A 13,100-nucleotide genomic window follows, 5' to 3' on the forward strand; every position below is an offset into this window, starting at 1 on the left:
CCGTTGAGCAATAGGACTCTTCAGCTAAGAAGCCGTTATGACCAGTTGCTTTATCTATTGCCATTTTTGCCTTAGCCCGCCCATGTACTGGGCCTATTCCTCCTGCCATATCCCTGTTTACCCATCACCTCTCTGTGTGGAGTAATCCCTTTGTTAATAAATCTGTTAACTCATGTTCTGCCTCCTGTCCATCACTGCATCCCGCAACCTGCTCACTCTTAGGCTGTGTTCACACGTACCGGAACTCTCGCGGAAATTACCGCGAGAATTCCGGAATTCCATTCCGCGGGAAAATCGCATTTTAAATTCCCGCTATTTTCCCGCGGAAAAACTGGCATTTTGCAAGCGTAATTAGCTTGCAGAATTGCTAGCGTTTTCCAAGCGATCTGGAGCATCGCTTGGAAAACTGATTGACAGGTTGGTCACACTCGTCAAATATAGTGTTTGACGAGTGTGACCAACTTTTTACTATTGAGGCCGCCTATGCGGCATCAATAGTAAAAGATGGGATGTAAAAAATAATAATAAAAAAAAAATATTGTTATTCTCACCTTCCGACGTCCCGTGCAGCCTTCCCTTCTCTCTCCACGCTCCCGGTCCCAGTAGTCCTTTGCGCGAATTACCGCGATGACGTCCGTTCTCATGGGATCGCGATGTCTTGCGGTCATTCGCGATGACGTCGCGCGAGTGACCGCGAGACTTCGCAATCCCGCGAGAACGGACGTCATTGCTCGCAATGGACTACTGGGAGCGTGGAGAGAGGCGGGAAGGCTACGCGGGCCGTCGGAAAGTGAGAATATTACAATATTTTTTATTTTAATTCTATTTTTTACAGGTATATGGTACCTAGTGCCCGGAGGACAGTCTCCTCTCCTCCGGACCGTGGGTACCATCCACAAATGTTCTGCTTACTTTTCGCATGGTGTGCAAAGCCACATGCGGAAAGTAAGCAGAACAATGCATTCCTATGGGTGCGGGATCACCGCGATTCGGCGAAATTAATGAGCTTGATGCGTTTTTTACCGCGAAGCAATTCCACCGCAGCATTAGCACAGCATTGCGGAATCCCATAGGAATGCATGGGATGCTTATTTTTCGCGATTTCGCGGCAAAATCCCGCGGTTAAAACTGCCGCGGAAACGCGAAAAAAACGCCACGTGTGAACTCAGCCTTACACCACCATGAGAAATATTTGAACTGAAGAACCATTTATTTATGGGATTTAGAGGGAAGATTGGCAATCAGGTTGATCACACAAAAGCCTAAGGGCACAGTCAGGTGGCGGTATAAATGGGATCAAGATCGGAATGCAAAGCGTGGACTGGACAGTGGCTTTGCCAACCCAAACATGACAGCTTTTGCCAACATTTGCCAACAATATCTCCAGCAATTGACCTTTTCTGTTCATTTGGGCATGTGAAATCCAAGATGGACTTACATGAGAATGTGAAAACAGCAAGTTCCAAACGTTTTTGTTTTACTGTTCGCTTACTTCCCCAATTTCTTGTAGTATAAAAATAGAGAGATTTCATTAATGGCCTCAATTAATAAAATAAATGATCGCTTGGAGCCTCTTCAGAATAGATCTGGTGAGATGTATTGTATCATTCCCACTTCTCTTTTGGAGAAATTCATTTGCAGTGGAAAATGAGATGATTTTATAGATTATGTGTATAGTGTTACCTAAAAGAATTTTATTGCTAGACGCTTAAAATTCAACTCATTGGCAAAATATATATTTTTTTTACACATGTGGACACATTAAATCCCTAAGCTGTCACATAACTATTCCCAAGTACGTGACCTCTCAGGCAAAACGGCTTTGCAATATTTTAAATGAGGGAAAAAGAGCGTGGAATAGCACGTTGTAATAGTCACACGCACTGCAGGTTTAATTCTTTTCTCTGGGACATAGCAAAATGGTTACAATAAAATGATAATTTTAGAATGACGTCCAATTGTCTGGCTCTGCCTGTTGTTTTGGCATCCATCAAATTATTCACAAGTTTAAAGGAGTCTTCCCATCTACACACTCTCTTCTTTAACTGAGGAACCAGTGGAGATCAGGTGATTGTCTCAAGTCTGACAGCCAGAATCTCTGCCGATCAGATGGTATCTAGGGATGGGCCGACCCATGGAAGTTTGAGTTCTGGTATCCAACTCAAACCTTAGTCCAAAGTTCGGTTTGGATACTAGAACTGTACCCGAATTTGAACTAGAACCCGAACCTCATTAAAAACAATGGAGACCCAAACCTTGGATCTGGAAAAAAATTCTCTTTATCCCTCCCTGGAACTCCGAACTTTGCAACGGACGTCTGGGAGAAGTCTGTGCTCGGCATTTAGAGCCTGATACTAACTGTCCGGTATGAACTCTGAACTTTTAAGTTTGGGTTCGCTCATCTTTAATGATATCACATTACATAATGCACATTCAAATGGATGGACAAGCATGGTCCTGGTCACTGTGAGTCATCATCTCTAGGTAAGGTCTCATTCAGACTTCAGTTATTATTCTCATACGCAAAAAAATACTAGCTTTATTCTTGTTTATGATACGATTTAATTCATCCTCCCTGCAAATTTATTTTCTGGTCATGTAATGACATAATTTAAGGGGTTGTTCAGGCTTGAAGTTCCAGTCTGCAGTCACTTTATGTGACTGCAGACTTTTGGATCCGTTCAGCACGAACACTGAGCCGGTGGCGGGAGTAGACATGTCATGTAACAGCAAAAATGCTATTTGCGTACTTTTGGCCACAATTCAACTAGACGTGCATGGCCTTGCTCAGTTTACTTTTATTGAGCGATGTTGTGCAAAACACACGCCTGTGGTCAAGCGCCTGCGCGCTCTCGACCAGCACCAAAGAATCCGCACAGTGTGCGAGAATTCACAGGTCTGCAGAGTGACTGCAGACTTGAACCCCAGTCCTGGACAATATGCTTAGTCTGAAGGAAATTAGTATTTTGTTTTACTTTCTGAACCTCGGATAAAGACTTCTTTTTGGTATATTATGTATGGAAACAGAACACTGCAAGTAACTGAATTACGGTACTTCTTATTAAGTTAATTATTTTTTCTGACACTACACATGATAATAAACTTTTGAATGCTGTCCTACTTAGTTTTGCGTATTTAAAGTTTGTTTATTTTCTAAAAAATTGTGTTTTTTTTTGTCAGAAGCTGTATTTACTGTATTCTTTTGTGTTACTGATTTTGCGGTTGTGTTTTGCACAATTTATTAGCAGTGCCTTCTATAGTTATAAGTAGGTCTGTAATAATTACTAATACGCCCTAACCGACAGAATATAATGGCATCAAAGCGCTTTACAATCATGAGGACATTTTATCTTAATCAATATTTCACTCTTCAAAAAGAAGTGGAGCAGCTGAGATGTAATATAAGGAATAGTGTACCCCTTACTATAAATTTAAAAGAATATTAAAAGGAGTGAGTCACTCCAAACTGTAAAATAAAAACTAAAAATCATAGACATAGTTTTAGTGGCAGAGAAATTAAGTTTTATTTCATGTGCAAATGATGGCGCTTCAGTACACTGTTGGCATGTCAAGTTCTCACGTACGCCCTCCAATTTTCGTATCAAGCTCTTTTTTATCTTGATTAACAGCACTCATTTGTCAAAAGTAAGTGGTGCCATAACACAATCCGCGTTCCTGCTTGCACTGACCCTGATTGAGCCCAACAGTGCACATGCATTGTCAGATTAGGGGTGCACACATTATTGATGCGGACATGCTCTGATCCCTGGACTCAAAAAGAGCAAGAAATCAGAGCGTTTTCGCACTTATGCCGGTTTCACATGTCCTGATATTTCTGGTACCGGAAAAACCAGTATCAAAGATTTCAGTGTCACCGATTTCTCATGTTGATCTGCTGTGAACTCAGTGACTTTTTTCTCACAGTGCTGAGGTCGCTGCAGTTCATCCCAGCAGGGAATGCAGCCTCAGTGACAGGTGGCAATCTTGATGAGATCACCGCTGCTCGCTGATGCTGCGCTTGCAGCATCTCATTCATCAGTGGTTCTCAACCTGGATGGTTGCATCTTGGCACCATCCAGGTTGAAAACTCTTTACCCCAGACATGGATTACGGCGGGGGACAGAACGTCGGACAGGTGATGGATAGTGTTGTTTTTTTTATTTTTGTTTTATTACAGGAGACATTGGCTTCAATGAAATGGACATAAGATGAGTATAACTGTGTTTGTTTTAAATAAAAATGTAAAAGTGTGTTTTGTTTTTATTTCATATAAAAGACTTTATACTTGCTGTGTGTTTATTTACAATACAACTATAGGATTAGTAATGGATAGGTGCCTCCCCATTACTAATCATACCTCAGTAAATAACAAAGACATATTTGGCATCCCTATCTTGAACAGATTTATGGTGATCTGTAAATAATAAAAGTAAAACAAATAAAACACATATAGTGAAGCTTATGTAAAAATAAAAAGTTATGACAGATTAACTATGAATGAACAAAAAAATTTGGTTGTCTGAACGTGTGCATCTTGGTGTGGTATAAAAAATGTATTTTTTTATATGTGTGTGGCATGTGACCATTGTGTGCAGGTGTTAACAATGTGTGTAATGTATTAGCATGTGGATATTCTATGTATTAGCATGTGGATATTCTATATATATATATATATATATATATATATATATATATATAACTAATGCGAATATACATGTAAATTTGCATGTGCATACGAGGCCTGACCAAAAGGTGGGAAAGCACAAATTGTACACATGGGCCCTTCAGGGTTAATATCCACCCCTGAGATAATGACCTTTTTTAAGGCCCCGTTACACATAACGATGTCCCAGTGATCCCACCAACGATCCGACATGATGGGATCGCTGGGACATCGTTAGGCTGATCGCTGGTGAGCTGTCACAAGACAGTCCCTCCAGCGATCAGGACCAGCGACGTGGATGCTGGTTTCTAATGTAAACATCGGGTATCCAGGAGCCGCGGTTCTTGGATACCCGCTGTTTACCTTGGGAACCGGCGTAAACGCTGGTTTCCAAGGTAAACATTGGGTATCTAAGAGCCGCGCGACTCATGGATACCCGCTGTTTACCTTGGAAACCAGCATGTACGCTATCCAGGACCAGCGGGAGACCAGTGATCGAAAAATGGCCCAGGACGATCGAGGACGATCAGCGATAACCGGCAGGGGGGCCGGTCGCTGATCCCCATCACACACAGCGATCTCGCTGTGGCGTCACAAAATCAGCGATCTCGCCAGCGAGATCGCTGTGTGTAACGGGGTCTTTAGTCACTAAATTCCAAAGCAGATTATTCTATTCAACTTAATTTTTGTACTGTATCCATTTCTTTAAGAAAAGAACCTGTCATCGTGATTTTGCATGTTAAAGTAAAATCATGGCCATAATGGCACTGTTGTACAGATTCATAGATGCATTTAGTGAAGAAATGCGCTTGTTGGTGGTTCTTTAATAAGCTTTTGAAGTTTGGGTGTAATAACCTTTTGGTGCATAGTGGCGGGTCTGTGGGTAGGGTCTTCGACTCTGTCCCGGCCCCTCCACCTGGCTTTGGTGTGTGTGTTAGATAGTGCCATTACCTTCCTCCTCACAGGTTGAGCTTGTACAGATTCCTCAGTTTTCAGTAAAATGGTGCTTGTGGCAGCGCATACGAAGACTGACCTCCTGGTGGTCTTCAGTAAAAAGGCGCCAGTGGCAGTGCATGTGCTGACTGATTTAGATCTCAGCTCAATGATGAGCGAGATTTCAATCTGTGCATGCACAGCTGCCATTTTACTGAAGACCACCGGAAGATGAATCTGCAAGCACCGCCCCGTGGCAAGGACAGCACTAGTGTGAACTTTAGAAAAGGAGGCTGATACAGACACCAGAGACAGTCAGATGGGCCAGGGCAAAGCCGAAGACCCTGCCCACAGCGCTGCCAATATACAACGAATGGTTATTACACCCAAACTTCAAATGCAGAATAAAGAACAACCGGGATGTGGATTTCTTCACGAAATGCATCTATGAATCTGTATGGCAGCGCCATTATGGTCATGCCTTTACTTTAATATGCAAAATCGTGATGACAGGTTGTTTTTAAAAAAGACTACAGAAGAGCATGTGCATGGTGTGAAACTATTTGATACTTCTCATATCAACCTTTAAGTATTCCTTCGTGGCTTTCTGAAGTGCTGAAAAATACAGTATTGAGTGGAGTTGGCTAGAGTCCCAATACAGTGCACATTGAAATAAAGCCCGGCAGCCACTGGATTGGGAATGAACAGTAGTTGATGAATAAATACCCTATGTAGTTGAAACACTACAGCCTTTAGCAGATCATGTAGACAGACATTAAACTAATCCCGCCATGTTGTTGTTGTGTCATGCTAAATCCTACACAAGCCGGCCATAGATCACAGGGAGGACTTGGAAAGAAATCGGCATCCATGGTGCATTAAGGGATGGAAGAATTCCAAGGAATCCTTCTCGGCTAATATCTCTTAGGGGACTTGCCGTTCTGACTAATCTAAGCTTGAGAGTAGAATGAAAATGACAGAACCACTAGTAGTGGCCTATTAAATTGTCACTATGAATATAGACACAGGCCGGTATAAGGCTAAAGGGATTTAATGCATCCACAACACACGGTAAGAACAATCTTTAAGAACTCTCTAACAACCATTTATGGTTGAATTTGCAGTGCTGTTTTTTTGGCCTGACTCGTATTATTTCACTATATCAGTCTAGGGTCACACAAGCGTCAAAGAAAATCTGTTCATTTATGCTGTGCACACTCTGATCTGACTGTGATCAGAGTTTGATCAGAGTGAGATCACAGTGCGATCAATTTTTCTGGGATGAGAAGATGGAAAAAAAATATGTCTCCATCTTCTGCAATGTGTCAATCTATGGAAATCAGACCGCACTCGGATATCATGTGCGATCCAAATATCGAATCAAACTCGGACATACTGCAATTGTTTTCTTCAGACTTACCCTGTCCAAGGGAAAAAATCGGACATATGCACGGCCCCATAGTCTAACTTTGGTCAGAGTGCGATCCGATGTGTTGTTGGATTGCACTCAGACCAAAAATGTTAGAAAAAACTATTTGGAAAGCTGCTTAAGTTCACATTTAGGACCCAAATCAGCGATTAAGAAGAAAATCTGTGAGAAGGTGTACATGGCCTCTTTAAAGGGTTATGCAACTAGTCCTCTTTTTTCCTAAAAGAGATGAAAATTGTATAAACTAACAAAATATACATTCCTGACCTATTCTGTTCAATAGCGCTTTAGATCTCTTTCTGGCACATGACCATTGTGGCAATCAGTGGTGTCATACCGCACTACAGGCGTTACCGCTCAGCCATCATGTACTTGTTGAAGAAGCCTGCGCATCTGTCACACATGAACTACTTATAAACAAAGACTGGGAAGAATGGAGTGTCGGGGAAATTAATGGACTGGTAGTTTGGAACATTTGCCTTTTTTGTCATTTGTAAAAGTTGGATAACACTTAAAGATTTTCTTTAAGTTCTTGTCTAGGATATGCCATAACTTATTGACTGATGAGGGTCGTTGCATTCACTTGACTAGAGCTGCGCTGCCGTTCTTCACATTTGGGGCACTACTGTACAGGGGAATGGCTAAAGAGACCTCAATCCCTACATTTTCAGAATTAGTAGGTGGTCCCTGATGTCGGATTAGAGGGTTATGGTGTAGCCTACCGATATGCCATAAGTATCTAAAATGTGAATATACCTCTTAAAGATGTATCCAATGGGCAGCACGTTGTGTAAAGGGTTAATCCCAACAAGCCTGCTCGTTTTATCACATACCTAAATATAAGTCAACTCTAAAAAAAAGTGCTTATTGATACTAATTGATCTCTTTTATGACGCCGTATAACAAGTAGTAATTGATGCTGGGAATAATTTGAGCAATATGGTGTAAGATAACCATAGCAGATACAGATGTATCGGGAGGATGAGACATTTACTGGTTCTCTTGGGTAGATAATTTGGGACATTATCTAAATCTGGAGACAATTTAAAGAGACCGTTTGCTTTAATTGTACGGGTTTTAACATGTTTGAGGTCTTCTAAAGGGCACAAGTCACCACAAATTACCTACTCCAAATCATTGTGTCATTGTTTTCTAGTGAAGTCAGGGGTCTTGTATTTAATTATGACTTTCCTCGGTGCAGGGAGTCAGTGGTCTTAAGACCTCATGCGCAGGGATGTATTTTTAGATCTCTGTTGTACTGCACCCTTTGGGCTTATTTTGTACTCGTGTATGCCTCCAATAACATATACTCATAAAACATTTTTCTGTTTGATGCAAAAAATTGTGAGAATTTTGTTGTGAAGTTGTTTGGATTTAACACGAGTATTACGGTAGTTTTTTTTTACTTTTAGCATATTCTCTTCTTTCAGACATTATTCTGCATAACTTCTCTAGATTTCTTTATACCAAATATGTTTTTTCACCTCATTTTTTTTAATTTTTTTTCATTAATGTAGCTTAATTAGGGCTTTTTTTGCAGGATGACTTGAATTATAGTTTATACAACATATCACTTAACGTTTATACACTTTATTGAAAAAAAATAGAAAAGAGCAACAACTCAGTTTTAAATTTTTCATCTGTTAGAAAGTACAATTATTGAAAAAAAATGTATTTTTAGAGTCAAAAGCTTTTCTTCCTATGTCAATTGTGCTGCACAAGTGCTTATTTTTTGTGTGACGAGCTGAAGTTTTCTCTTTCAACCGCTCATTTTATGGAGCATTTGACTTTTTGATCAGTTTTTATTTCACTTTTTTGGAGGCGGAATAAGTAAAAATAAAAATGACATTTTTTTTTAAACAGAATTTGATGCTGTCTGTTTTTCCAACCAGATTGGGATAATAGTATTGTTTTTACCGTTTTCTTTTTTTTTTAAATGTAAAAAAACTTTTCACAATATTTATAGCGGCACAGATAATACATTGCATTAAAGGGCTTGTCCACGACTATATATAATATACACTGCTCAAAAAATAAAGGGAACACTCAAATAACACATCCTAGATCTGAATGAATGAAATATTCTCATTGAATACTTTGTTCTGTACAAAGTTGAATGTGCTGACAACAAAATCACACAAAAATTATCAATGGAAATCAAATTTATTAACCAATGGAGGCCTGGATTTGGAGTCACACACAAAATTAAAGTGAAATATAATGTCCTTAAAACAAGTCAAAATGAGGCTCAGTATTGTGTGTGGCCTCCACGTGCCTGTATGACCTCCCTACTGTACAACGCCTGGGCATGCTCCTGATGAGGCAGCGGATGGTCTCCTGAGGGATCTCCTCCCAGACCTGGACTAAAGCATCCGCCAACTCCTGGACAGTCTGTGGTGGAACGTGACGTTGGTGGATGGAGCGAGACATGATGTCCCAGATGTGCTCAATCGGATTCAGGTCTGGGGAACGGGCAGGCAAGTCCATAGCTTCAATGCCTTCATCTTGCAGGAACTGCTGACACACTCCAGCCACATGAGGTCTGGCATTGTCCTGCATTAGGAAGAACCCAGGGCCAACCGCACCAGCATATGGTCTCACAAGGGGTCTGAGGATCTCATCTCGGTACCTAATGGCAGTCAGGCTACCTCTGGTGAGCACATGGAGGGCTGTGCGGCCCTCCAAAGAAATGCCACCCGCACCATTACTGACCCACTGCCAAAACCGGTCATGCTGAAGGATGTTGCAGGCAGCAGATTGCTCTCCACGGCGTCTCCAGTCTCTGTTATGTCTGTCACATGTGCTCAGTGTGAATCTGCTTTCATCTATGACACATGCACATTTGAGGCCTGCTGGAGGTCATTTTGTAGGACCCTGGCAGTGCTCCTCCTTTACCTCCTTGCACAAAGGCAGAGGTAGCGGTCCTGCTGCTGGGTTGTTGCCCTCCTACGATCCCCTCCATGTCTCCTGGTGTATTGGCCTGTCTCCTGGTAGCGCCTCCAGCCTCTGGACACTACGCTGGCAGACACAGAAAACCTTGCCCAGCTCGCATTGATGTACCATCCTGGATGAGCTGCACTACCTAAGCCACTTGATTGGGTTTTAGAGTCCGTACAACCAACATTCAAAAGTGACAAAAACATCAGCCAGAAAGCATTGGTACTGAGATGTGGTATATGGTCCCCACCTGCAGAACCACTCCTTTATTGAGTTTGTCTTGATAATTGCCAATAATTTCCGTCTATTGTCTATTCCATTTGCCCAGCAGCATGTGAAATTGATTGTCAATCAGTGTTGCTTCCTATGTGGACAATTTGATTTCACAGAAGTTTGATTTACTTGGAGTTATATTCTGTTGTTTAAGTGTTCCCTTTATTTTTTTGAGCAGTAAATATTTATTTTTTCTATGAGTCTAAAAACTGACAGGCAGGCAGTTGCTAGCAGAGGCAACTACCTGCCTGTTCTACCTGGCGCCAGCTCAGACCACTCCTGCTGGCAATTCAGTGGTGTGGGCGGGGTTATAGAGAGCTCAGTATTCAGAGAACTGCTAGATCTGCAGCAGATAAAACAGTGATTCTATCAAAATGACAGCAAACGGCTTTGTAAGTGACACATCGCCGGAATCAGGGTCTTTGCTTCTACATTATGGTGCTCTCAGATAGGGTAGCAAAAACCTGGTGAGAGTACCTTTTAACTAGTGTGTTTTTTCTCCCATAGACATCAGTTGTTTTTTCCCTAATCCAAGAGCAAGGGATGCAAGAGAGAGCGCTAAATCCATTATCCATGGCCACTTTAGATTCCTTTCTGACCTGTTGACGTGTCCATCATTCGGTCCTTTTCTTTTGGAACTTTGATGTTGCACTCAACAAAGTGTTTTTAGTATTTCCATATTTCCAGGTTTCAGTTGACTTGATACCAATTGCTTATAAAATTTAAATGTGAATAATGACATTTTTTTTCTCCCTCCAGGTTTCAAACTGGTTTGCAAATGCAAGACGACGCCTCAAAAACACTGTGAGACAACCAGATCTGAGCTGGGCTTTGAGGATAAAGTTATATAACAAATATGTTCAAGGCAATGCTGAGCGGCTGAGTGTCAGCAGTGAAGACTCCTGTTCAGAAGGTTCGTTCTTTTATATTGTGATAGTGGTTCTGATTACAAAGTGAGAGGTCGAGGCCGCGCTCACATATTAGGTGCAGAACAATCCAAATTCATTTATTCTAGGTGACGCTTGTTGATGACAAATCTTTGTCGATGTTAGCACAGCCTCACCTTCTTACTTTTGGACTCCTATATTGGCAGTAAAACCAAAAACCTCAGAGATTGCTGCCCATCACTTCTTTTTTTATGTGGCTTTGATTAATCAGGATGCAAGATTGACAATTTTTTAATTAAATTATACCTTCCTTTTCTTACAAAACTTTTACAAAAGTATGATCTTACTGCCCTCTTCCTCCCAAAATTGGTGTCCATAGCAGTCTGATATGTCCAGGAACTGTCCCGATTCAATGCTCTGTAACCTGCAATACACTCTTTTTGAGTGACCAAGTATTCTTCATCAGAATTTTGCCAGCACTATAGGTGCAAGAGCTTCTGTTTTCTCACTTTGCTCTTGCTTTGTCCAGTGGCTTGCCTGAACTACAATACCACCTAGGTATTGCCTGCATGTAGCTTGACTGACTCTCAGGTACAGAAAGACAAAACCCTTCCACCAAGGAATCTGTCTCAGCGTCTCTGCTACCAGAGAAAGATTACACTTGACAACAGGCAGTTGACAGATGCATGGTAACAGGGTGACACCTAGTGGTTGGAACATTGGGTAATTCTTCTCTTTTGAACGACATTTGATTTCTACACAACTTATGTGTCAACACAATAATGCATCCCCTATAATTACACTGAACTCCGCATTGAAAGCAATATTACATCTTTATATCCAGCTTTATATCACAGCTTTATATTAAACTTCTGCTCTTTCTGGGATTTTCAGTCCAGTGGGCGGTCCTATCAGTGACTGACAGTTATCGACAGCCTTAATCAGGATTTATGGCTGACGTTCTGTACACTTATGCTGCTCTTCTTTATGGATGCATACGTTTTTTCATGTTACCACAGAAATTTTCTACAAAAATATTCCAGGTGGAGAGCAGTCTACCATACTGTTCCCAAATGGGCAGCGTCTTGTCAATTCTTCCCAATGTTTGAGCAGACAGGGGTGACTAGAAGATATTGTAGGACCTTCTGCAAGACTGAAGTGTTATCCTAAGCAACATCTAGATTTACACAACCTTGAATTATTTCTTCAGTGAGAACATTCTTCATATTATTTATGTCTTGAGACAGAGCAGCGGTAGCGTAAAGATGAGGAACGTGTCATAAATGAAATAAAACAAGGAACGATATCTGATCCCTTACATGTGGGTTACGCAGAGGTAGCCTATAGGGTGAATTTATATTTATGCTGGACACTAGCCAGACTTTCTAAGAAAAGAAGGACTATTCCTGCAAAGAATAAGTTGCAGATCAGTCTAAATAGAACAGTTCCACTGAGTCAACGGGGAATGTTTATTGGTACAGAAATTGAGTTTTTTTAAGGAAGGTTTGAAATACAAGAATACAGAGCAGAATGTCTTAAAAGGTCAAGACCATACCTATGATTGAAATACAAGTGTTTATTACCCAGCCTGTACCTCCTGAGCTGGTGACCCCTGTCTCCCCTTTCACACTAGTCTTAAAAAAATAAATCTGGATAGATTTATTCAGTATTACGTGCTCTCAAGTTTCGTTGTTCATTGTTAGAGCAGAAGGGATAATAAACATAATTTGTTATTATTAAGAAGGGATTCTGCAAATGTTACTTTCTTCACTAACAAACCCCCCCCCACAAAAATAAAGTTGTTACCAAATCATTTACATTCACCAAAATTTGCAGTTTTCAAATTTTAAACATTTAAAGGTTTGTTTTTTTTAATACCAATTTGGTATAAATTGGATTATTGAGCCCTCTACCAACTCCATGAATGAGACTCTACAGAGTGGTGTCCCAACGTTCCAGAGGTTTGGCCTGCACATCT

The 13,100-nt window shown here is 41.0% G+C and overlaps 1 protein-coding gene across 4 annotated transcripts in view; it reads left to right on the top strand.

The window, feature by feature from the left end:
- Window positions 1-13,100, top strand: part of MKX (mohawk homeobox) — a 133,077-nt gene that overhangs the window by 46,930 nt on the left and 73,047 nt on the right. For all 4 annotated transcript variants that reach the window (XM_073581734.1, XM_073581732.1, XM_073581733.1 and 1 more), the window contains one exon: window positions 10,995-11,148. In XM_073581734.1, coding sequence (XP_073437835.1) covers window positions 10,995-11,148 — 154 coding nt within the window. The remainder of the gene's footprint in view (window positions 1-10,994; window positions 11,149-13,100) is intronic.

This window comes from Dendrobates tinctorius, unplaced genomic scaffold, assembly GCF_039654945.1.
Source record: "Dendrobates tinctorius isolate UK_male_01 unplaced genomic scaffold, ASM3965494v1 ptg000070l, whole genome shotgun sequence".
Lineage (NCBI taxonomy): Eukaryota > Metazoa > Chordata > Amphibia > Anura > Dendrobatidae > Dendrobates > Dendrobates tinctorius.